General features: G+C 39.3%; 1 protein-coding gene across 2 annotated transcripts in view; it reads right to left on the bottom strand.

The window, feature by feature from the left end:
- Positions 1–24,032, bottom strand: part of spg11 (SPG11 vesicle trafficking associated, spatacsin) — a 143,179-nt gene that overhangs the window by 80,269 nt on the left and 38,878 nt on the right. For both annotated transcript variants that reach the window (XM_059639165.1, XM_059639166.1), the window contains exons 11-17: positions 22,349–22,525; positions 22,154–22,225; positions 17,850–17,965; positions 10,074–10,261; positions 9,413–9,611; positions 8,744–8,947; positions 2,327–2,430 (exon numbers count right to left, since the gene is read on the bottom strand). In XM_059639165.1, the coding sequence (XP_059495148.1) occupies positions 2,327–2,430; positions 8,744–8,947; positions 9,413–9,611; positions 10,074–10,261; positions 17,850–17,965; positions 22,154–22,225; positions 22,349–22,525 (1,060 nt within the window). The remainder of the gene's footprint in view (positions 1–2,326; positions 2,431–8,743; positions 8,948–9,412; positions 9,612–10,073; positions 10,262–17,849; positions 17,966–22,153; positions 22,226–22,348; positions 22,526–24,032) is intronic.

Below are 24,032 nucleotides of genomic sequence, written 5' to 3'. Positions count from 1 at the left end.
AAGACTGAAATATGAAGCATCTCTGATCTGATAATCCTCAACTTCACTTTGCTTCCTTTTCCTTCAATTCTTTAATTGATTACAAATTTGTCTATTTCAGACTTGAAAATACTTATGATCGATCCTGAACAGCCCTCTACAATAAAGTCCCAGATTCTTAAGAGTAAAAAAATCCTTCTCATCTTGATCTTAAATGTGTGACCCCTTTTTCTGAGATGAGGCCCTCTGGTCCTAGACTCCCCTATAAAAGGGAGAAAAGAAATATTTCCACATCTATCTTGTCAAGTACACTAAGAATCTTGTATGCTTCACTAAGGTCTCTCATTCTTCTAAATTCTAAGTACAGGCCTAACCTCTCTTTATAAAATAGTCCTTCCAGCCCAATATCAGCCTACTGAACCTTCTCTCTTGCTACCTTCAACGGCAGTATATCTTTCCTTAGATAAAGAAACCAAAACTGTTCACAGTTGTGGACCGACTAGTGCCTTGTACAACTTTAGCAAAACCTTCCTACATTTACAATCCAAAAATGGTAGGAACTGCAAATGCTGGAGAATTTGAGATAACAAGGTGTAGAGCTGGATAAACATAGCAGGCCAAGCAGGCCTAAAAGGCCCGAAACGTCAGCTTTCCTGCTCCTCTGATGCAGATGCTTGGCCTGCTGCGTTCATCCAGCTCTACACCTTGTTATCTTACTTTTACACTCCATTCTCTTTGAAACGAAGGCTAATGTTCCCCAACTTCCCTAATACCTAATGAACTTGGATGCTTACAGTTTGAGATTCACGGACAAGGATTCCCAAGTCCCTGTGCTGTAGCTTTCTGCAGTCTTTCTCCATTGAAATGATATTCAACTCCTCTATTCTTCCTGCTAAAGTGTATAATCTTACATTTCCCTTCATTACTTTCATCTGCCAAGTTTTCACCCATTCACGTAACTGTCTGTATTCCTCTAAAGACTCTGTCATCCTTACCACTTGCCTTTCCACCTATTTTTGAGTCATTTACATCTACTTTTCTCATCCATATCATTAATATATATTATAAATAACTGTGGTCCCATCGCTGCTCCTTGTGGGAGTCTATTAGTTACAGGTTGCCCAGCTGAAAATGTCTCCTTTATTCCAACTCTGTCTTCTACCATTTAGCCAATTCGCCAACAGTACTTCACTATCCTTTCCTTCAAAGTCACATATCTCAGGATATTTAGTTGCCAGCTTTGATCCCGTTGTAACCATTACCTCCGTAATGCCTATAATATCAAACTACTAATCTGTATTTGTGCTATTAATTCATTTATTTTGCTCCAGGTACTACATTCATTCAAAAGCCCATTCATTTTGCATTTTTACAACTTCTTTTCTGCCTCCTCCTCCTCCTCCTACCCAGCACTCCCTACCCCACCCCATCTACTGCTGTTTTTCTGTGTTTGTATACTTTCTTCCTTCCTGTCCCACTTTAGGTATCATTGACCAAATAGCTGTCCCACAATGCTGGCATATCCTCTTGCTTTGTATGCCTACATTTTCTCTCCACCCCTCTAATTAGTTTCAAGACCCCTCTATAGCCGTAGTTCTTCGATTCACCAGGACGCTGGTCCCAGCACAGTTCAGGTGGAGCCTGTCCAACCAGATCAGCTCCCTCCTACTCTGGCATTGGTACCAGCAAACTGAGATCCGTTCCGCCTACACCAATCTTCCAGCCACACATACAACTCATTGATTTCTTTAAACTCTGCCAGTTTGCTGGTGGCTCAGGTAGTATAGCAGAGATTGCCACCTAGGAGGTTCTGCTTTTTGTCTCCTGACTATTCAAAATCTTTCAGCAGAACCTTCTTTCTAGTCCTACCAATGTCACCTGCATCAACACGGATGACAACTACTGGATTCCTCTCTGCCCTCTCCAAATTCTTCTCCGAGCTAAAGGAAACGTCCTTAGCCCCGGCTCTAGAACAAGATGATTGTCTCCCTCATTCAGAAATGATGGGCTGCACGCAGGATGTATACCACTTCTGCATTAACCACCATCTACTGTGGCTGGATTGACAAGTGACAGCCCTTCCACAGCAGGCCAAGTTACAAAACAAGCATTGCAATGTGGTTATTAATGACATTATTCACCAAAATTCCATTCCATCTGCACTGAACAGATGTGAAATTATTTAGTAGTAATTGGACGTAAACCATGCAGAATACCAAAATACGGAACCATTTTTCTTGGTTGGATATTGGCACCATCAACAGTTGCTCTATCTCAATCAAATTACGTAGGCATTAAACAATTTAAAATTGGTTACTTAAACTGTTATAAAGAATACCAAGAATACCTAGCTTATCAGCAACCTCTCTCATTCTCACTAGGAACTCAAACCAGGGATAAGCCACATGGAGTGCTCTATCATCCAGTAGAGGACAGTTGGAGGGTTTCAACCTGTTAAACAAGGCAGCAATAAAATCAGTCTTCAGGGATCATGAAATATGCGAGAAATATCTATCAACTGCCAATATTTGCGAGTATGATAATTATACCTACAGTTAGATAATCAGGTCAATTTACAAATCATAAACATTCATCATTCACAACAAAACAGACTCAGCTAGTTTGAAACAAAGTGGTGAATGTTATTTTTCATCCCCTGTAAATATGGGGAGTCCACTTTCAAACAAATTTACCCCAGTTCAGTTTTTTAAAATCCAGAAGCACAGTTAAGCTTGCTCCATTCTTGTGACTTTTAATTGACGGGGTACAGCATAGTGGGGAGAGGCTTAGGTGAACCAGAAAATCAAAAGGAGCCAAAGACACACTTGAAATTACATCCTCACCAAAATCAACTTGTGATAAATTAGATTAAAATCTGGACATGGTAAATGTACCACATGTAAGATAACAAAGGATATAACAGAGGTATTCATTGCTCCCAAGTCTACAGTCTCAACAATGTTTGGGTAGGAAGGGGCAGGAAAAAGGAAAAAACTGTAAATTGGTGAGTCCTGTCCACCTAACACAGTGTAATTTAACATGCATTACAAAAATCATCCACATGGGGGAAGTATGTTACAATAAATATCTTTAAAGCAAAAACTCAGCGGAACTCCAAGTATTATAGATACAGGAGAGAAAAAGATTTTAAAATGTCTCAACTATTCATTCAAACAAACACAACTTGAAGAAATAAAAACTATAGCCAAAGCTGTGAATGGAAAAGAAAGCCAAAACATAATGGAAACAAACCACAGGAAGATCAATATCCAAAAGAGAGATGGGTTAACACGCTAGCAACACTTGATTATAATTATTGTGGTGTCCGGTTCTTACAGACTTTACATCCAAATCTTGAACACCTTTTCTCACTTCAGTTGCTGATTAACTCAATGTCATCAATTTGTAGTATAGTATTTCATGACTATTTCCACACAGAGTGGGAATTTTATTTTGTGGTGTCTTGTCACAAAGATCAGAACCATTGAATGAAGCACTGACACAGAAGCAGGCCATTCAGCCCATCATACTGAGCTATTTTTGATTCTATTGCCCTATTTGTTGTCCATAACCAAGGATCCCTCTCAATCTCTTTCACACATACAAACTTTAAACTTCCCGGTTGTGCCACATGATAACAAAGGAACAACCTTTGATACATGCGTGGTGCTGTTCTCCCTGCAATGGACATTTGCGACTGATGGAGAACATTCCCAAATCCCTGTAAATCTTTTCTCAAATACTTAGTTTATTCAAATAATAATGGAAGATACATTGTTTGCTTCTTCCAAATATTCATAAAATCAAAAATATCACTTACCAAGAAAATAATTCATTGTGATGATCATCACAATGTCATAAGCCCTGCTGTTGTGAACAAACTGAAAATGCACATACCATTTTTGCATTAAGGTAAATATAAATTCAACAAATTTAGTTTTTGAAAACCAGATTGTGATGGGAACTGGTGCGATTTACAAACTACATCCCTTGAGGGAGTCTCTGGATCCTGCCATCTCTGATAAGCAAGCAAATTTTGAATGGGGGGACACAGAACATGGGGAAACCATTGATTGCCAATTAACAGCTCTAAGTTCCTCAAAGAATTTGTTATTAGATAGGAGAGGACATGAATTTGTCTTTCAGAAAGTGAATTTTGCAAACACAAACAAACAGACTTACAAATGCACAGTTGTCCTGTTCAAAAGGAAGTAGAAGTTTTTTTTTTAAAAAAGAGGCAGTAAAAACATTTAGGGGACATAGGAGACCTTGTGCCAGATCTGTCACATTACCTTGTGTACAAGTGTTCATGTTGCTGCCTGGTCTCTTCAGCAAGACAAGGGCAAGCTCCATATGGCTGCTGACTGCCTTTTCCACTTACTCTCTACAGGCAGTTCACCTCTGGCCTAATTAGAACGTTTTCAAATTCAAAACAGCATGGAATTTTGCTATGGGAGGTCTGTGAATCAGACTCCTGATGCCACCTTGAAAATCCAGCTCCAGATTGCTGGAATGGCATGAAGTATGGGCAACCTAATTGTCAATTCCACAAAAGAAACACACAGTCTCTTTCTGACCGCTGATTTACTGAAATAGGTTTCCGGAGAAAAACAATTCTCTCATCAAATCTGTCATAGAGTTGAAGTTCTCTGTTTGAAAGGCTTTAAGAGTTAATTAATATTTAAAAAAAAGCTTCTGAGATCATGCTGGATGTTTGCCAAGCTGTCACTAAATAGATTACAAAGAACGTCTTAAAAAATTTTCTGAAGTAGCCAGCTTTTCAACATTGCGATTAACTATAATGACTATGAGGTGAAGCAGAACAAGAGTCTGGATTTCTGGCACAACCACTTTGAGGTACTACACTGGTGTATTATAAGATGCTGTATTAGAGGGGGAGGATTCTTTATCAAAGTCTTCAAATCTCTCAAGACATTTTAACAGGGACAATAGTCAAGACCCAGACATAGATGACTCGTCAGCTCCTCTTGGTGAGCTACTGACAAGACTAACATTATTAGTAAAATGTCAGCATTCTACCTTTATTTTGCATCAGTAATTACTCATGTTTTATTCGTAGAACATGGATGAAATGAAGAACGCTGCATTTTAAACTCAGCCTTGGCTGCTCGGATGGTTCAACCATTTTGTATAAATTGCACTGGCCTTGAGTTATTAGCAAACCAGTTAGATCTTAGTGACAACTTCGCAGCTCCTTTAATACAAAAAATCTTCCAAAATGACCAATCCCAAAATTTGCCAGGGTGCAATTTGAATTCCTGACATCAGGATTCTGATCCAGTACCGCCCTAGCCACTACTGTAGCTTACAGGGTTAGAGGAAAGGAAATAAGAAACAGCAACTAAACCCGCCACAGACAAACTAATCATACAAAATTAAAAGTACCAAGATCTACAAAACTATGTATTTTTTGGATCATCTGCAGTCTACACTTGGATTATTATTGATAGCATTCAAAGGCATTTTACTGCACAGGGCTTCACTGAAGCAAATTGATTGTCAATAAGTAACAGAGGAGTTACATTTACATTGTTACCATCCGAGTGTTTTACGATGGCATTACTTTGCCTGCACAGAGGAAGTGAAAGAGGAATCAACCATCAGAATGAGACATCACAATTTTAAAATCACAGCTTGATGGTAAGCAAAAGCCATTGCAGGCCACTTTTGCAAACTGTGCACAATGCAAGGCTGACGATAGAGGCAGCTATCCAAAGCTAACCCAAAAAACACAATGGCACTGCTCTGAAAATAGGTTTATTATAAAGGTCAGTAAAGCATCAGCCACATCCTGACCTTTAGGTCATTTGTAAAACACAGAAGGAAGGGAGTTACAGTAACATGTCAAAAACCTCACAATCACTGAAAAAACACGAGTCAAGCAAATTAAAAAGAAAATGTCCTTTTAAAAAAGACAACAAAATATGCTTAATTCTCTAGTAATTAATAATTATCTTTTTTCAACACCTGAAAAGAAAACTCAATGTGCATTGAGATATGTCATATTTCAAGATTTTCTTGAGCCCCATCCTCTGAAGGATTGCGAGGGAGGACAGAATGCAGGAGCAGCAACCGCAAGAGATAGCTTTGTTATAAATTCAACACATGAACAAACCCTGTCTCAGCCCTATTAATGATCTTCTTTAAGTCACACCAATATATCCAGTGAAAAATCCCAACTGAAACATCCATTAACTGTAACAACATATAGCTATTGTAACATCTGGTAGTTACAAGGATTCATTTTAAAATCAAATTCTAAGCTGGTTTGGGGATTTAAGTAATGTTCAGCTCAAAAGTTATCTGAAAGAATAAGTACAGCATGAGAATCATTATCCCATTTATAGCTGTATCCAAAAGTCTACATAACGAAGCTGCCTTTAAGCTGGTGCTGTTTTAATTTGGATCTGGATGGACTGGCAGTTTATGAGCCAGCTGTCAGTATTCACAAACTTGGTTCCTGATTCCAGCTGCTGAGACAATTATTTGTGGGTCCTAAACTAGGGATAAGGAGCTGGATTTTGCATTGCAAATGCTGGCAACCAGCTTATAAGTCAAATTTTCCCAGAATCTGAATTTAAAGAAAATCCTGCATTTATTAAAAAAAGGTACAAAACGCCAAATGTAACAAAGCACTGTACGTTGAATGGAATATTTTGGTTGTTATCACAGTTGCCAAGGTGGCAGTTAAATTTGCTTACAACAATGCTGCACCTGCAGGAAAAATAAAGCTCAATTTGAGGCAAATACTACACTGGATTCCCAAAGAAACTGGGTTAGGGATTCCTGGCAGATTTGGATCTACCCCAAAGAACACAGACAAGTTAATGCCTTGCTTAGAGCATGTAGACACTTGTGAACGGGATCATACCAGCCTGATAAACAACTAAGCCTCTCAAGAGGAAGCAGTTAACTTCAGCAGCTGTTTTTTTTTAAAAACAACTTGTTTTTTTTCACAACATGCCACCATGGGACATACACAGGAGGGCTTTTCTGTTCTGCTTAATGTCCAGTCAGTATTTCTGGTCACTGATCCTACTGGATCCTGGCGAGTTTTAGATTTTGAAGCTGGTTGTGCATGATACATTTACAAAATTATCCTCTTTTCCTTTCAAAATCTGCAGTGTTAAACTACAAACTTTGGCATTACGCAACTTCAATATTTAACTTCTTTTCGCCTACACATTCATGTTTAATGATGGACTCATCCAGTAACTGGAAAGAGTTGCTCCTGGTTGGGTACCCCTGAGAAATTGACCATGGGGGTTACGGACCTCAGAGTCCAAATGACTCATGCTGCAGCTCCAGTAGATTAAGAACATGCCCTACTGGCCAGTATTGGCGTATTCCAGGGAAAAAAATCAATCACACATGAGTTTATGGGAAAGAATGTTTTTGGTTATATTCTGCAAAACATAGCCAGGACCTAAGTGTGAGCTGCAGTGAATTCTTAGTCACTATTCTTCTCTGCATTTCTATAAATCACGCTTCTGCCAGATTAAGGCAGTATAAAACATTTACATCTTTATAAAAACTATGGTTATCAATGATAAGTGGAAATAATTTAGTCTGATTATCTAGTTAATAAATTGTTCATTGCTGGATCCACTCACTTTGGCATATAGACATGTTCACTCTTAACAGATATCCTGAAGAAAGAACTGCATTTTAAACAATATCCAGTTTCTTAATCTCCAATTATATTCCCTTCCTTTTCAGATGTTTAGTTTTGATGCAGCAGGATTCCATTTCTCTTTGTTATCTCACCCACGTGGTCACACTTCAGTGAGACCAAATATAGCCAGCAAGTGCAAGAACAAAAACAGAAATTGCTGGAAAAGCTCAGCAGGTCAGGTAATGTTGCAGCTGTACGGGACATCAGCTAGGCCACTTTTGTAGTATGGTGTGCAATTCTGGACATCCTCCTGTAGGAAGGGTGTTGTGAAACTGGAAAAGGTTCAGAAAACATTCACGAGGACGTTGCCAGGGTTGCAGGATTTGAGCTACAGGAAGAGGCAGAATAGGCTGAAGCTATTTTCCCTGCAGCGTTGGAGGCTGAGGAGACACTCTCCCTGGGAATGGGAGAGTCCAAAACTGGAGGGCATAGGTTTAAGGTGAAAGGGAAAGGATATAAAAGGATCCAAGGGCCAACATTTTGACACAATGGACGGTGCGTGTATGGAATGAGCTGCCAGAGAAGGTTCTGGAGGATGGTACAATTACAACATTTAAAAGGCATCTGCATGGATATATGAATACAAAGAGTTGAGGTATGTGGGCCAAATGCTAGCAAATGGTACTGGATTTATTTCGGATACCTGGTCGGTATGGATGAGTTGGACCAAGAGGTCTGTTTCCATGCTATATATTTTTATGACTCTTTATGCGTGGAGAGAAATCGGAGTTAACGTTTTGGGTCGAGTGACCCTTCCACAGAACAGCCAGTATCTGGCTATTTAACCATGGAGAGCATCACAGCTCAACTTGACCCTATCCTCATCTTATACTCTTCTCTTGATAATGTTAGGTGGTCTTTGGAACAGCTCCAGCTTCTAGCTCAGTCATGGGCCTGGATCCTGGCTCCTCTGCTCTGATGCCTCGAGTCTGCTGCTAAACCTCTGTGCTGTAATGTTCTATGTTCTATGTTCTAAACCAAAAACACTGCTCCAACCGCACTTAGCTGTGCCACTGCCACTGTTGGAATAAATCACTACCCCAACCCAATCTCCAGAAATCTACTCACCCATAATAATCCAGGTAAGCATATAAAAGATAGCGCAGCTCATGCTCAAGGCAGAAGAGGACGAAACAGCTGTAGAAGTCAAGACCATCAGGAGACTGGTAAACTGGAACTGGGTGAGGTTTCTGCATCACTCCCCCCGAGCCGCTTAGTCTGACCAGGAGCTGTCTAAAGTCTGCTAGCTCTGAACGGATGAATACTCCTTTTCTGTTGAGGCAAATATAAAAAACAAAACCAAATTGCCAGGAGGTTGCAGTAATAAATTCCTACTTCTGGTCCACATATAACTTTAAAAAAAAGTGCACTCTTGGGCAACTCAATCTTCAAATTTTGAGAGTTATAACTAGGTTTTATTAAAAAATAAATTAAATTTGAACAACGTTTGTAAAAAACGGACCCGTGAGCTATTGGGAGGTTGATTAAACGACTTGCCAGTGCTTATTTTGAATAAATTGAGAAGAGGAATGATTTATTTTAAAGTAACAGTGGCCGTTGGGCGTAACAGAATTATGGTAGAAAGAAAGGCTCAGCCTCTACATTCCTAATACCAAAGACCTTTGCGGTTCATTCAATCACTGTATTACCAGTTTTGTTTATTTACAAATGCAGGTACTCAAAGGAGAAAACTAGGCTTTTGATGCTAGGGTGGCACATAAAATTGGAGATATTTACCTTGCCAATATGTCCAATATCTGATTTCTCATGTAGTTACTGCAACGTGTGCTCTGATTCACAATATCAGGCGTCAGAGTTGGCCAATTTGCAGAATTCTCATTAGTTTGGAAGATTTCAATCCAGTCACAAACTTTTGCCCAACAATGTCTGGATGTGAGGTAGGTCCACAATACCTCGGCGCTACAAGATTGAATTGCTATGAGGAGGTACATCAACAATTAATAAAGGAACAAACAATCGGTAATTTTAAAAGCAACACAGAAAAGAAATGGCTCCCAGAACACAAATATATCGTAACTCCGAACCAAACACATGAATAACATGTGACAATTAAGCCTTGGACAGAGAGAGAGTTCAGAAGAGAGACAAGCTGATGCCCAGTATCAGAAAATTCAACCATTTTGGAGAAATTGTAGTAATTTAATTCTTTTTCCTTAAAACTGGATTTTATTGAGTCACAGTTTTGAAACCTTAGCAAAGGAGAAGGAAACATGGGATTAAAAGACACAAGGGTTAAAGTTACAACTGCTCAACTCAGTCCACACAAGAAGCTAGACCTCATTACAAAATTTCTCCAAAAGAACTACACTTAATTTGCACAAAACATACTATCAGAAATCCACTACCATCCTAAATGTAATATATATTCTATACTTACTCATATCCAATTCTCTGCATAACTTTATTTGCTCTTTTGCAACCTCATTCCACCATTTGGCCCAATCCAAAATGACCACACATGAGTTTGAACCTCCTTGTGGGTGCTCAGCATTTCCAACTTCAGAGTTCATAATAGGCTCCAGGACAGCTGCAAAACTGGGATCAATATTTTCAGCCTGAAAAATGCTGGAAAGGCCCACAAAATTAATTTTTTTTTTTCACAAAATTCCTGCTCAATATTGATCACAGATATGTTGCTGTAAAGACACTTAACTGTGTTATTGCTAACATAGCTGGTCAGAAGACCGACGACAGAAAGACAGCTAAAAATTTCAAAGCCCAACCACCTCAGATCTTTTCCTGCTCCAAAATTCTAAGAGTTCAAAATGCTGCTTTCTTTAAATAACCAGAGTTGCAATCCTTCTGGTGGAATTCCCAATATTGCGAACTTTCTCATCTTCTCATCTCTCCCAACAATTAGCTTAAGTTTTGGTCCTGTGCAGTACCCCATTTTTCAATTACTGTCAAGTTTGACCATGCATCAGTTGGCTTATATGAACACAGAAGGCATCTCTGCCTAGTTCAATTTTATATTCATTCCACAGAGGTAGACATAGCCATTCAGATTAATAAATAACTCCATCAAATTCAGGAGTACACCAATTCTAACACTTCAATACTTTGGCTGAGATGAGTCAATTCACCAAAGAAAGGGATGAATATTGGTTACTTCCCCGAAAAGAACTGTTTCACATCCACATTCACTGCATTACTGGTGAAATAAAGTGGAGCTTATAGACTTTAAATAAAACTTTTTTTTAAAATTTACCTATTTTTCTAACCAACCTGTTAAAAGATGTTATGGTACACCTTCTGAGCATATGGGGCAATGACCATTGCACCACTAAAAGGCCCTAAACATGTTGGTGAATCAGATGGGACTTTATGGCAATTTTTTCATGACCATCATTGGATCAGCCATGATGATGGTGGGATTTGAACCCAGATTCACTGACTATTTCTTAGGTCTTATAATTATTAATCTAGCAGCAATGTTACAATGTTATTGCCTCCTGCAAACATTTCTCATACACCTCTAAAACAATTAAACTTAAAATCTATGGGAGTACACAAATTATACAAATGTGAATGTATCCAGCTACATTAAGTCACAACTGACAACAAAGGACAATTTGTAAAACCCCAAAAAAATTCACTGAAAGCAAATGCACCAAAATGAAGGTGAGAGACTTTATGGTTCACAGAAACAAGGGAACGAAAAGCTGACCTGGGAAGTGGAATATCATCAGGAGGAGAGATTTCTACAAAGTCTACAGCAGGCAATCTTAAAGCAGCTTTTAAATTATTAAAAATAAATAAATCAGCACTGCTTGAACAGCCTGAAGTGATGGACATACACAAGCAAGGTAAAATATATATCCTCAGAAGCCAATGAACTTGCTGAAATGAAAATCCAATCTGTAAATCTCAACCCATTTCTATTAATAGAACGGTTCTTTTGAAATGCTGGAACAAACACAATGAGTTGAAAGCTGACTTCTGTGACACTGCAATCGAGGAGTCAAGGCCAAAAACAATCTTCAGTTAAGCAGGGAGGGTGGGAGAATAATTGAACTGGTTTTATAAATTATAAAATGATGCATCTGTCTTTATAAATTCCTAATGAGAGTGGAACCTGCCTATATAAACTTAGTGGAGCACTGGCAGTGCTAGGAAGGAGGAGGATGTCATTACAGCAGGGCTGGTTTCCAAGAAATAAGACGAGTGGCACTTACATGTGCAAGGTTTTTAATATATCAATAACAGACATTAACACAATTATCACAGCTGATGGAACTATTGAGTCAGATTCAAGAATAAAATCTGGTTTGATAGATTGTTTTTTTGTTTGGTTGGTTAATATGGTAGTCAGTAACTGGGACATATTCTCATTAGGCTGCAGATTTCTTTAACAACAGAATGTATTACACAAAAGAAGATATAAACAAAGACAGCTAAATTCAGAAGGTAGCTAGCAAGATCTAAAACTCACAGCAAATGAAAATATCAAATGATTTCCAAAATCTGTATGTCACAGAGACTCAGACCAGATAAATTATACCCTACCTTAACTCTTTAGTTTTCTACTTACTGGCTCCTGATAGTTTCTTTACCATGGACTGTGGAGACAATTTGATGAGTCCCTCAAAAATCTAGCATGAGCTTTTCCACAAACCCAAGAACCTCAACTGCTCCGTTGCAATAACCTGCTGACTGCTAACCTCTTATGGGTTATAAGTTCCACAAACCAAAATTTTTGAAGTAACTGGTCCCTGAACGGTCCTAATATTATCCTAGGAGAGAAACTAAAAAGTTGATTATGAGCTGAATTTTAAAAAAAGACTTGCTCAGCCTAGATTCTTTCAAATTGAAAACAAAGCTAACGGCTTTCAATGTCTATCCTACTTGTCATAGGCCCAGTAATATAAAAGTCTTCCCAGCAAAATACAGGGCTCTGTCATCACCTGCTTTAACAAATGGCATATCTGATCACCATGCTACTACGATCCTCTGGCCTTTGGTTTGAAAACTAAACCATTCATAGAAGTAACTAACATCTATCATCTTCTATTTTGAACTCGAAATTCCACAATTTAAGTAATAGAAGTGAAACACTTTCATCGTACACCAAACAGTCACAGGTAACTGATTTTCCATTTTCCATGAACAGAAAATATTGGAGGGTTATGGTCGACATGGACTGGTTGGACCAAAGGGTGTGTGTCTGTGTTGTATGATGATGACATGTCCACATATCTGTATGCTTGGAGTGAGGAAATAGTATTGGGAAAATTTGTCGAGGTAAAACGCTACTCCTGTGTATCCCATGCAGAAACCCTTCAAGTAACCAGATTGAGCAATTTCATGGCATCTTGAAAACCTCGCTTTCTACCTAATCACCGATTGTTAGAACCTTACACTTACTCTATGAATAGAGCTTCCCTTTGTAAAAATCATAAAGTAACCAATGTTCAATGATAGTGACTTTTTTCAGATATTATACTTAATAGTGGAAAATTTTATTTATTTCTGTACTCCTACATAGTGAGCTTTTTAAGGCTGCTCTAACTCTTTTCAGTAGCTATATGGCATATACACGATACAAATCTCCTAATGGAAAGAAAAACTTCATTTAGAATGTTAAGCATCTCACAAAAGCTTACACATTTTGTAAATTACCAGAACTTCATAGAGATAACAGAGGGGTGGTGGGGGTGGGGGTGGGTGGGTGGGAGAGCCGGGGTAATGGGAAGGCCCCCTGTTCTCACTTTGCTAAGTATCACAGGTCATAGCAATTGCAATTATGCCCTAACAGAAAATTATACTAACAAGGGAAGTTTAGAAAGCTCACTAACAAATCAGTCAATCAGTTAACGTGAAATTTCCACTCATTCCTTTCCTACATAAACAGACTAAAAAACGCTGCCTGTCTGGTAGCCACAATAACTTGGCTAAGAAGTGAGCTGGAGAAGGGCATTGGGTCCTCAGTATAGGTATAATTAAAACTCTCAAAAGTTTGTCATTTAAGATTGTGTAAAAAGCTTGTGAAGTGATAATGTGAGTACTCCAGAATATGTATTACGGTGATCCCAGTTAATGATAATACTAGACAAGGCAGATCTGACTGAAACCTGGCTTGATAAATAAATTTGATTTTCACACTTTTATTACAGGAAAAATGCTCAGTCACTGAACATATTCACACAAAGGAAAACATAACTAATTACTTATACTGTGTATATAAATAAATCTTGGAAAGATCCTAACATATGCAGCAAAAATACTCAACCCTTTCCCTAGCAATATCCATTACAGTCAATCACAAAGAAGACCCACTCATAAGCTAACTTTTAAAATTTCTTACTCGTATGACCTTGAGTTCTCCATGGCCTGCAGAAGCAGCTTAAGACTTCTTTTCAGCTCTGATGACCTGAAAATGCAATTCTTATGCAAAAGCCTGGATACAATACAATACAAACTAAACACTCTGGCTGAGGACTTCTCTGAACGAGTAACCGCCCCTTCTGTGAGGATGACTTGTCTTCTGATCTCAATTTATGACTGACCCCTAACCATCTGCCTCAAAGTTCGACTTTGAAATCATTCAACAATTAACTCCCTAATTAGCTGATCGAGTTATTTAAATTAAGCCACGTGCTTTCTTAGAAAGACTGTCCTTTAGTTCTCTGCTCAGAATTACTTCTGATTTTTGCCAATAAAGTCAAACCTTCACACAACTGAAAACCAAAATCTGCTTATCATCCATTTTCAATTCCAAGTTCCTAAATAATAACAATATAGTATAAATGTACCATCACAGTGTTTACAATTAAATGAAATTGGAGGCAGATTGTAGCCAAATATCCATAGATATGGATTGAAGTCTTCAGGTCTAGACATTCAGGTCTATATGTGCCAGATCTTCAATAATGTTGGACACTGAGAATATACTAAGGCTGATTATCATGCACATCTTTACAAAATAAACTCTGCAGCCCAAAATAATTTCCACCATCTAAATATTAGATTAACCACTCCAGGACTCCTATGCTAGGAGTGTGACAAATGACCTTGGCATCTCTGGGTTGCAGGGGATGAAATAAAAAGCAAACATTCAATTTCTAATAATTATTTATCAATCCTTGTTGGAAAGGCACGTGCATCAACATTAGGAAAGGACATCATTGGGTTCAGTTGTGAGGAATACAGCCCAAGGCTTCCACACAAATGACCATTTGTGGCAGGCACAAGGGTTGCTGATTGCTCCTTGCTGAGGTCTCATTCAGCAGCTATGTCCTCAGAGGGCTCACATGGTACATTAACAGTGTCCTTACCTTTTGGACTAGGACACCCAGAATCAAATCCTACCTGCTCCAGAGATGGATAATAACATCACTGAACAGGTTGTTTAGAAAATATTTACAAACATATTCTTAGGATATGCCACAACAGGACTTAGGATAGTGGTACTGTGCTACCTCTGGGCCAGAAGGTCCAGGTGTAGGCCCAACTTAATCAGGGGATGTATGTCATAATGTAACTACTATGTACAAGGTGGGCGCTGTTCCCACGTGTGATGGTAGTGTCCATGTCAGTGTTCTGGCTTGTCTTGCAGAGGCTGTCATGACAGGGTTGTACAGTGTTGTGATCGGTGGTGTTGTCCTGAAGGCTGGGAAGTTTGCTGCGAGCAATGGTCTGTTTAAGGTTTGGCAGCTGCTTGAAGAAAAGAAGTGGAGGCATTGGGTAGATTTTGGCGAAATGTTCATCAATGACTTGTTGAAGGCTGTGAAGAACATGGCGTGGTCCAGGTCCAGGATTCTCTGGTCCAGGCAGGTACTGGATGACGAAGGGTACTCTGGCAGTCATATCCTATGCCTACCTTGAGGAGTCAGTGCGATTTTTCACCATGGCATGTCAGAACTGGTAATCGATGAGTTGAGCATTGTATCCTGTTCTTATGTGGGTATTCTTCAAAACCTTTAGGTATCCATTGCATTCCTCCTCATCTGAGGAGATCCTGTGTCTACGCAGGCCTGTCCAGAGAGGGTGGCTTCTTTAATATATTTAGGGTGGAAGCTAGAGAAGTGCAGCACTGAGGTTATCCATGGGCTTGCAGTACAGTGAGACACTGAGGTGTCCATCCTTGATGGAGATGTGTGTGTCCGAGAATGAGACTAATTCTAAAGTGTAGCCCATGGTAAGTATGACTGTGGGATGAAACTTGTTGACATAGTAATGTAGTTGTTTCAGCGATTCCTTGCCATGAGTCCAAAAGGAAGAAAATGTTGTCAGTGTATCTGGTGTCTAGCATTGGTTGGGGGTCCTGTGCAGTGAGGAAGTCTGGCCCAAACTTGTGCATGTTAACGCTGGCATATTGGGTGCATACAGCAAACATGGTCACCAATTTGTTTGTAATAAAATCCCACCAACAGTTTTATAATAATGACTAGATAATTTGTTTTATTGACCTTGATAAAAATGGTAAAGATCAGCCAGAATTCCAGGGAAAGTTCCCTTGCTTTTTTAAGTAATGGCACATGATCCTTGTACAACCATCAACAGGGCAGACATGGACAGTTTCAAAGTCTCATTCAAAAACTTCTGATAGTGTAGTTCCATCAGTATCAAACTGGAGTGTCAACTCAGGCTTTAGTTCACAAATCTAACATAGAACAGGACATACAACCTTCTGATGCAGGCAACAATGCTGCCAAGTGAGCTTAGTGACACAATTTGTAACAAAGGAAGATAAAAACATATCCTGGAAAAGTACATTATAAAACATGAAGAACTGTATCCTATGAAGGCTACATTCAATTTGTGGAGGTAGAGGGCTTGTTTAAGCATGACGAAGTGAATAATTTTTTGAAAAAATTCTCAAAAGGCAATTAAAGTAAATTTACAGCAAGAAATTTGAAAACTGCAATTCTATTTCAAACTACAATTTTGAAGAGGTGTAAGCAAATTTTTGAATTTTAACCTGCATTAGAAAACTGTTCAGTTATTAAGTATTGTGGAATAGCACATCAAATTTCAGTGTAGAGAGAGTCAGTTTCTGCCTCCTAGCACAGCAGCTTTGACAAGATGTCAAACAATAATTGTTAACTTTTTACCTCTGCTTTACCACACACATCAGGGTGGAAAAGATTATATATAAACATATATAAAAAACATTATGTATGAAGTGGACTACTATGGGACCTTGATCAGGTGGGCCAACGGGTTGAAGAGTGGCATATGGAGTTTAATTTAGGTACATGTGAGATGCTGCATTGTGGAAAGGCAAATCAGAGCAGGACTTATACACTTAATGGGAAGGTCCTGGGCAGTGCTGGAGAACAAAGAGTCCTTGGAGTGTAGGTTCATAGTTCCTTGAAAGTAGAGTCACAAGCAAATAGGATAGTAAAGGCAGCGTTTGGTATGCTTGACTTTATTGATCAGTGCATTGAGTTTAGAAGTTGGGAGGTCATATTGAAGATGTGCAGGGCATTGTTTAGGCCATGATTGGAATACAGTTTTCAATTCTAATCTCCCAGCTATAGGAACAATGTTGTGAAACTTGAAAGAGTTCACATAAGATTTACAAGGATATTGCTGGGGTTGGAAGGTTTGGGCTAAATGGAGAGGTTGAATACACTGCAGCTGTTTTCCCTGGAGCATCAGAGGCTAAGGGCTGACCTTAGAGGGTTATAAAATTATGAGGGGTATGGATAGGGTAAACCAGACAAGGTCTTTTCTCGGGGCTGGGGGAGTCCAAAACTAGAGGGCATAGGTTTTAAGTGACAGGGTACTGATTTAAAACGGATCTAAAAGAAGGCGCAACTTTTTCACGCAGAGGGTGGTGTGTGTATGGCACAAGCTGAACAAAAGTGGTGGAGGCTGCTACTATTACAATATTTAAAAAGGTGTCTGGATGGGTGTATGAATAGGAAGGGTTTAGAGGGATATGGGCCAAATGCTGGAAAAATGGGACTAGATTAACTTAAGATATCTGGTCAGTATGGATGAGTTGGACCCAATGTCTGTTTCCACGCTGCATATCTCCATGACTCTGTGATCCTATGACTGAGTATAAGACAATAATTCAGTTTTGGATTTCACCCATCAAGGAGAAATTCCTGCTGTTAATTTTGACAACACAAGAAAGTTGCAATGAGACATTGCCTCATAATTCACAAGTAGCCTCTGTGCATCATATAAAAATGAACTTTACCCGTTCTGTAAAGGACATTCCACGATTTGTGCGGAGGAATACAGCTTCTCTACAAAGTGAACAAACTTAACCCTCTCCTTCTCTTCAACAGATAAATAGTCCTGGAGGTTTTCCACCTAGAAGAAGTGAGGAATTCATCAGGAACAAGACATTGAACAATTACAGCAAATGGAGACCATTAATGTTCTTTCCATTCACCAATTCCACAGTCTTCTCCAAAACATTAGATAAGTAATCCTTGAATAATTCAGATTTTTTGCCCTTTCAGCTCTATAATATCCAACCCTATCCTACCCAATTCAGAAAAGCCACTCCTAATAGTGCTCACTCATTCCATGAATAAGTGCTCCCTGATATTAGCCATGGGTTTAGTTTAACCTAGCATTATGCCTGATTAGGCTATGTTATGCAGTTTAGCACGTTACAAACATCTGACAGGACCAGTCAAGAGTAATGAATGGTAAATTGTCCTTGCATGCATGAATCCCACCAAACTATCTTACTGACTGGGGAATGAAAAATTGACCCTTAAGTACTTTAAGATGCTGCCTTGGGGTCTCTATACTTACTTTAAATATATTTCACATGAATTTAAAAAGTACCTGGTGCCTTCAACAGAATTTGAAAGCTGTTCATATCAGGTTTGATATGGTACTAAAAGTGCTGCATTTAGACTCCATTGTGTATCCAGCAGAAGCAGTCTAAGTTACTCTCTTCAAGATAGCCTCCTGGATACTCCTACCCACAGTCAGTTTGGGATCCACCATCTTGTGCCTTATACAACTTGTTGATAGGAAGGAGCTAAACATGAAGCACAAAATAGAAGCTAAAGAAACAATAGCTTCACCCTCCAATTCACCTAAAGACATGAAATGGTGGAAGGGTGATGCAGGGATAAGGTCTCTTCCAGAAATCATTCTCTGTTAGGTAAATGAAAACATCTTTTAGTAGTTATTTTTGTCTATCTACACATTTCTAGATGAAACCGCATGGATCAGTTTAGACTGTGGCTTATCCTCTGATCTCTTTGGAGCATTTCCAAAACATTAGTCTTGACTTCCCTCACTGCTGTAAACTAATTCTAAAAATTGGTCAGCACTGCAAAACAGATTTCAATAAACATACCATACATTACTGAACAAGGAAGATACTTGGAATAAACTTGAAAGAGGCAAACATTGCAAGTTATTACTTTATAGTACCCACACAAATGTTTGGATTTATTTTAAACAATTTTTAACATACAAACACATAGGGTAGAGGGACAACAGTAATTAGAGCAAAAGTCACACAGGTCACTACTACTTGTAACATAGAACTTTGTTTTGTGCAACAATGGAAGCCCAGGAGCTAACAGATCCAGGAAGGATTTATGATCGCATCTTTCATTCTGAATCTTTAAAGACATGTTCTCAAAACATATATCCGAAAGTCAGATAACAGGGCGTAGAGCTGGATGAACACAGCAGGCCAAGCAGCAGAGGAGCAGGAAGGCTGATGTTTCAGGCCTACACCAGATTCTCCAGAATCTGCAACTCCCACTATCTCTGAAACATATCAGAAAGTGTTTCCTTGCATTGTCAGAAATACCAAGATCAATTAAACACATCTTTGAAAAGTAGAGCCTGCGAATCAGACTGAATAACACTTCAAATTCCCCACTATTTTAATATTGGTGTTAATGCTCTTTAACTGAAAAGGGTTAATACGTCACTTGGACTGAGGACAGGGAAGTTTTATACAGAGACCGCAGCAATTCACAGGTTTCTACAATCTCTCATTGTTGTTAACAGCGCAGCAGTTCAGGAAAAGCAAAGAAAAAAGGGGAAGTAATTTATCTATTTTGTCTTCTAACAAAACAATGATGAAATACGAGTACATTATGTCCTTTCTCCAATTCCGGAGGTCAAGCAAATAAAGTGTGTTTACACTCCACCACAAAATTGAAGCTGGTAGTCCACCATCCTCTCAGCGCTACACTGGGACTGTCGGAGGTGACAACTTACAGAACAAATATTAAACCAAGGCTGTATCCGCTTTGTTTTCTGCAGTGCACTGATTAATATGTACTCCACAACCAAACATGCTAAAGTGGCTTATTCCTTTTTGCGCCCCTTGTTTTGAAATATCTTTCCGCCCTTACCTGTAAAATGTATACAGTAATAAACTATACATCGAACCCCAGAACAATGAAGATAATACTTTGGAGACAATATGGACTTCTACTCATCGAGTCAGTTTGAAGATTTTTGAAGTGGTTTTATTTTTATTAAGGCAAGATAACAGCATTAGATTAGGCATCACTGAGTTCCCAACAAAATCATTCATGGAAATCAGTGAACCACTGCTAATTTTGTTAGTTATTTGCCAAGAACAAACACAAAAATGTTTGTATGGATTAAAAATGTTAAGAATTAGTCACAAAAATACTAACAAGTCACATGAAGAATTAAGACTGACTCAGAAAAACCTGGCTCGACCTTAAATTCAGGGATACCATGCAATTACCAGTAAGCGATAGTGTTTCTCTTTTAACGGGGTAAGTGCACAACTCGGGGCCTTTTACGAATGTCAGAAATTATAGCACAGAGGAAACACAAACAACCTTTGCTCTAAAACTGGTGTCTATGTAACCTAATTTCTCCACCCTCTCTTTTTATAGGGCATGCAAAACATATTTGACTCCTCCTTCTGTGAATTCTAATACATGGAGTCAATCGCGTCAGTACCAATTACTTTCCATGCAAAATAACGCCAAATCCTGTAATTAGGTAGGTTTTGCTAAAATTTTCCATCCCAATCTGAGGCAGCCTGCACTTGCAAAAAGCTTAAAATTTCTCGCTCAGTGATTTACAACAAAAACATCCAGCTTAAAAAGCTTAATGTACGTATGGGTGCGGTGGGGGTGCAGAGATAGACAGTAAAGAGAAGTAACACTGGTTGTTACTGTACCACATTCCAGATGTTCCATATACATTATACTGAGTTGCTTTGTATCCAATTATCTATTTAATTCAGGCAGGAAGGAAGGAGAGAAAAGGTGACCGAAGCGTATCCTGATTTTTTGACCAATGGATCAAACGGATGGGTAACAAGATGTAGAGCTGGATGAACGCAGCGGGCCAAGCAGCATCTCAGGAGCAGGAAAGCTGATGTTTTGGGCCCAGTCCCTTCATCAGAAATGGACTATGGCAGTTGGAGATGAAGAGGTCGACAGGGGCTAAGAGGCCTTGGGGTGGTGTCCAGGAGGAGGGCTTGTGTTGGAGGTGGGAGAAGGGGTCAGTAGAGGGAGGGTTAGGCTCACTGTCAAAGAAGTAAGCATGGAGGCGAAGGCGCCGGAACAACTGCTCAATGTCCAAACGTGACTGGGAATGGGTCAACTGGAGTTGCGTCCCAAGTGTATGTGTCTGTGCACGCCACAAGAGCTATCTGCCTCAGTGTTTCAGGAATAAGTGAGTTTAAAGAGGAACTTTAACTCCATTTCTCTCTCCAAAGATGCTGTCACACCTGTTCAGTCACTGCAGTACTGTCTGCTTTCGTTTCAGAATTCCATCATCTGCAGTATTTTGCTTTCATAGAAATAAAAAGATCAGTGGATTGAAGTACTGGAGGGATACCAAATCTGTCAAACCTTCCCTATGCACAAATCAACACATTCTTCAGGCAAGGAAGGGAAGGGACAGCACGGTGGCTCAGTGGTTAGCACTGCTGCCTCACAGCACCAGGGGCCCGGGTTCAATTCCACCCTCAGGTGACTGTGTGGAGTTTGCACATTCTCCCCATGTTTGCGTGGGTTTCCTCTGGGTGCTCCATTTCCTCCCAAAAAGTGCAGGCTAGGTGGATTGGCCATGCTAAAATTGCCTGTAGTATTCAGGAATGTGTAGATTAGATGGGTTACAGGGGGATGGCACTGGGTGGGATTCTCTGAGGGCTGGTGTGGGCTTGTTTGGCCAAAGGGCCTGTTTTCACAGTATAAAGAATCTCTGAAAGTTTACTGACTGGTCCCTTAAGTTCCACCACTCAAGGTTCATGTTGATGCCTTGATAAACATTGCCTAAAAATACACCTTACTGAAACTAAGATGTGAAAGTGCTGGGTGTTGGACTGGAATGGACAAAAATCAGAAGTAACTTCACCTGACGAAGGTGCAGCGGTACAAAAAGCATGTGATTTCAAATGAACCTACTGGTCTTTAACGTGCTGTCGTACAACTTCCCACTTTATTGAAACCAAGAGGAATCTCTTTTGGCTGTTTGATGAAGATGTGTTTTAACATTTTCGACTCAATGGTGGAGGTTTCTTACCAGGAAATCTCTAAGATCTCGATCAGCTGTGTAGCAACAGATGCTGTGCAATTCCCTCTTCACATCAAAACCCTAAAAGCAGGAAGAAGCATCAGTGCTGTTCTGAAAACATAGTATCCTCCAATTCAGCCCCATTTAAAATGGTTAACTGTACAACTGAAGCAGTTCCATCATTTATGGACTTCCATTACTTACCATATTTTTTAAAAGTTCCCTCGCCTCCTGCAGGTCTTTTTTCAAAAGACATTCGTATGTAAGGTTTAAACCAGCTTGCAAGAGTTTGTTTAGATCTTTCATAGATTTCTGTTGAACTGTGAAATAGCCCTGAGCTCGCGGAATCTGATTACTGAGTATAGCATCACGTAAGACTTCCTGCAAGAAAAATCCAAATGTAAATAAAATGTATCTGGATGATAGAATACCTGAACACTCAAATACTAGACTCTCCCATCAATATTGTCCTACCACACAGATTAAAATAAACAAGTTAGTTGCAGAAAAAAAATACAAGTTTTAGAATCAATCTGCACTGCAGTCATTCGTTAAAGATTTATATCCCAAGCTACTACAGTTAACATTCACTACTTTGCAACAGAAGTACAAATTCCACCACTGGGATATAGGCTAAGTAATGAAAATCAGCAGGTGGAAATGAATTATAACAGGATAGCATTGAAACAATCAATTGAGTCAGCAAAGTGCTGATATGCAGACTAACATATAGCTTTTGCTTCTCTATTCATTCAGAATGAAAGGGAAAATGCCCTCAGCAAAAGTAATTATTTGGTTTTGCCTACTGCCACTTTGATAATACAGTTTGGAGAAAACACTTAATTTTATGGCCTTTTTTTGCTGACATTTCTAAATCCAACCATTCCATCTCCTTTTCCATAAAAACAACTGGGGCAATTTTGTTTTTATAAATGTATCTTGAATGTCATGTCAATCCAATGCATGTTAGTTTTTCTGTGGCACTCAATTAACATTAATCAATGTTAGAGTTTAAAAAGTTCAAGGCTGGCATTTATTTCCCATCACTATTTATAAATAACTGCTTGCTATCATGGGCAGCTAGGCCTTTTCAGATAGTATTCAGCTGAAGTCAAGACAGGCAATGCTGAATAATTTTTGAGAAGATTTATAGTTGAGGGTGTGGACGAGGTTGATGATTGGTTTGCTTAGATGGCAGGTTGGGTTACAGACATTTCGTCACCAAATTAGGTAACACTAGTGCACCTCCGATGCAGGTCTGTCCCGCTTGTTATTTGTGTGGTCTGGTCTGATGTGGTGATATTCAAATGAAGGGCCAATGTTGAACTCCAGCCCAACATGTACAGAAAGTCTACACATACGGACCAAATACTTAATTACAACAGCAACCACAACACCCACAAACGGAGCTGCATCAGAACCTGGCTCAAAAAAAGAGCCATAACAGTTCAGCACCCCGGACCTGTGCAAAGCTGAAGAGGAACACCTTTAAAAACAACAGCTGCCCAAAAAGCTTAGTCCACCGATACCTATGCAACAGACAACAGCAGGAAGACACAGCACGCCTGGGCGCGCTAGTCACCCTGCCATACATCAAGAACACAGATGACCAGCAGACGACTCTGACCTCTAGGAATCACAGTAGCACCAAACCCACAGTTGCTGACAAGAACAAAGGATCCCATACCCACAACAGGGTCAATGTCATATATAAAATCCCATATATGGACTGCCATAAACACTACAGACAGACTGGGAGAAAACTAGCTATCAGGGTACATAAGCACCCGTCAGTGATGAGTACTCATGCCTATGGAATGCGGGCAAGTAGAAAAAGTGGGGCATGGCACATAGATAATGAGACAAGGTTGGGAAGATAGCATAAGAA

The sequence above is a fragment of the Stegostoma tigrinum genome, chromosome 33 (assembly GCF_030684315.1).
Source record: "Stegostoma tigrinum isolate sSteTig4 chromosome 33, sSteTig4.hap1, whole genome shotgun sequence".
NCBI classification, from domain to species: Eukaryota; Metazoa; Chordata; class Chondrichthyes; order Orectolobiformes; family Stegostomatidae; genus Stegostoma; species Stegostoma tigrinum.
The sequence above is the reverse complement of the archived record's forward strand: the minus strand, read 5'-3'. Positions and strand labels throughout refer to the sequence as shown.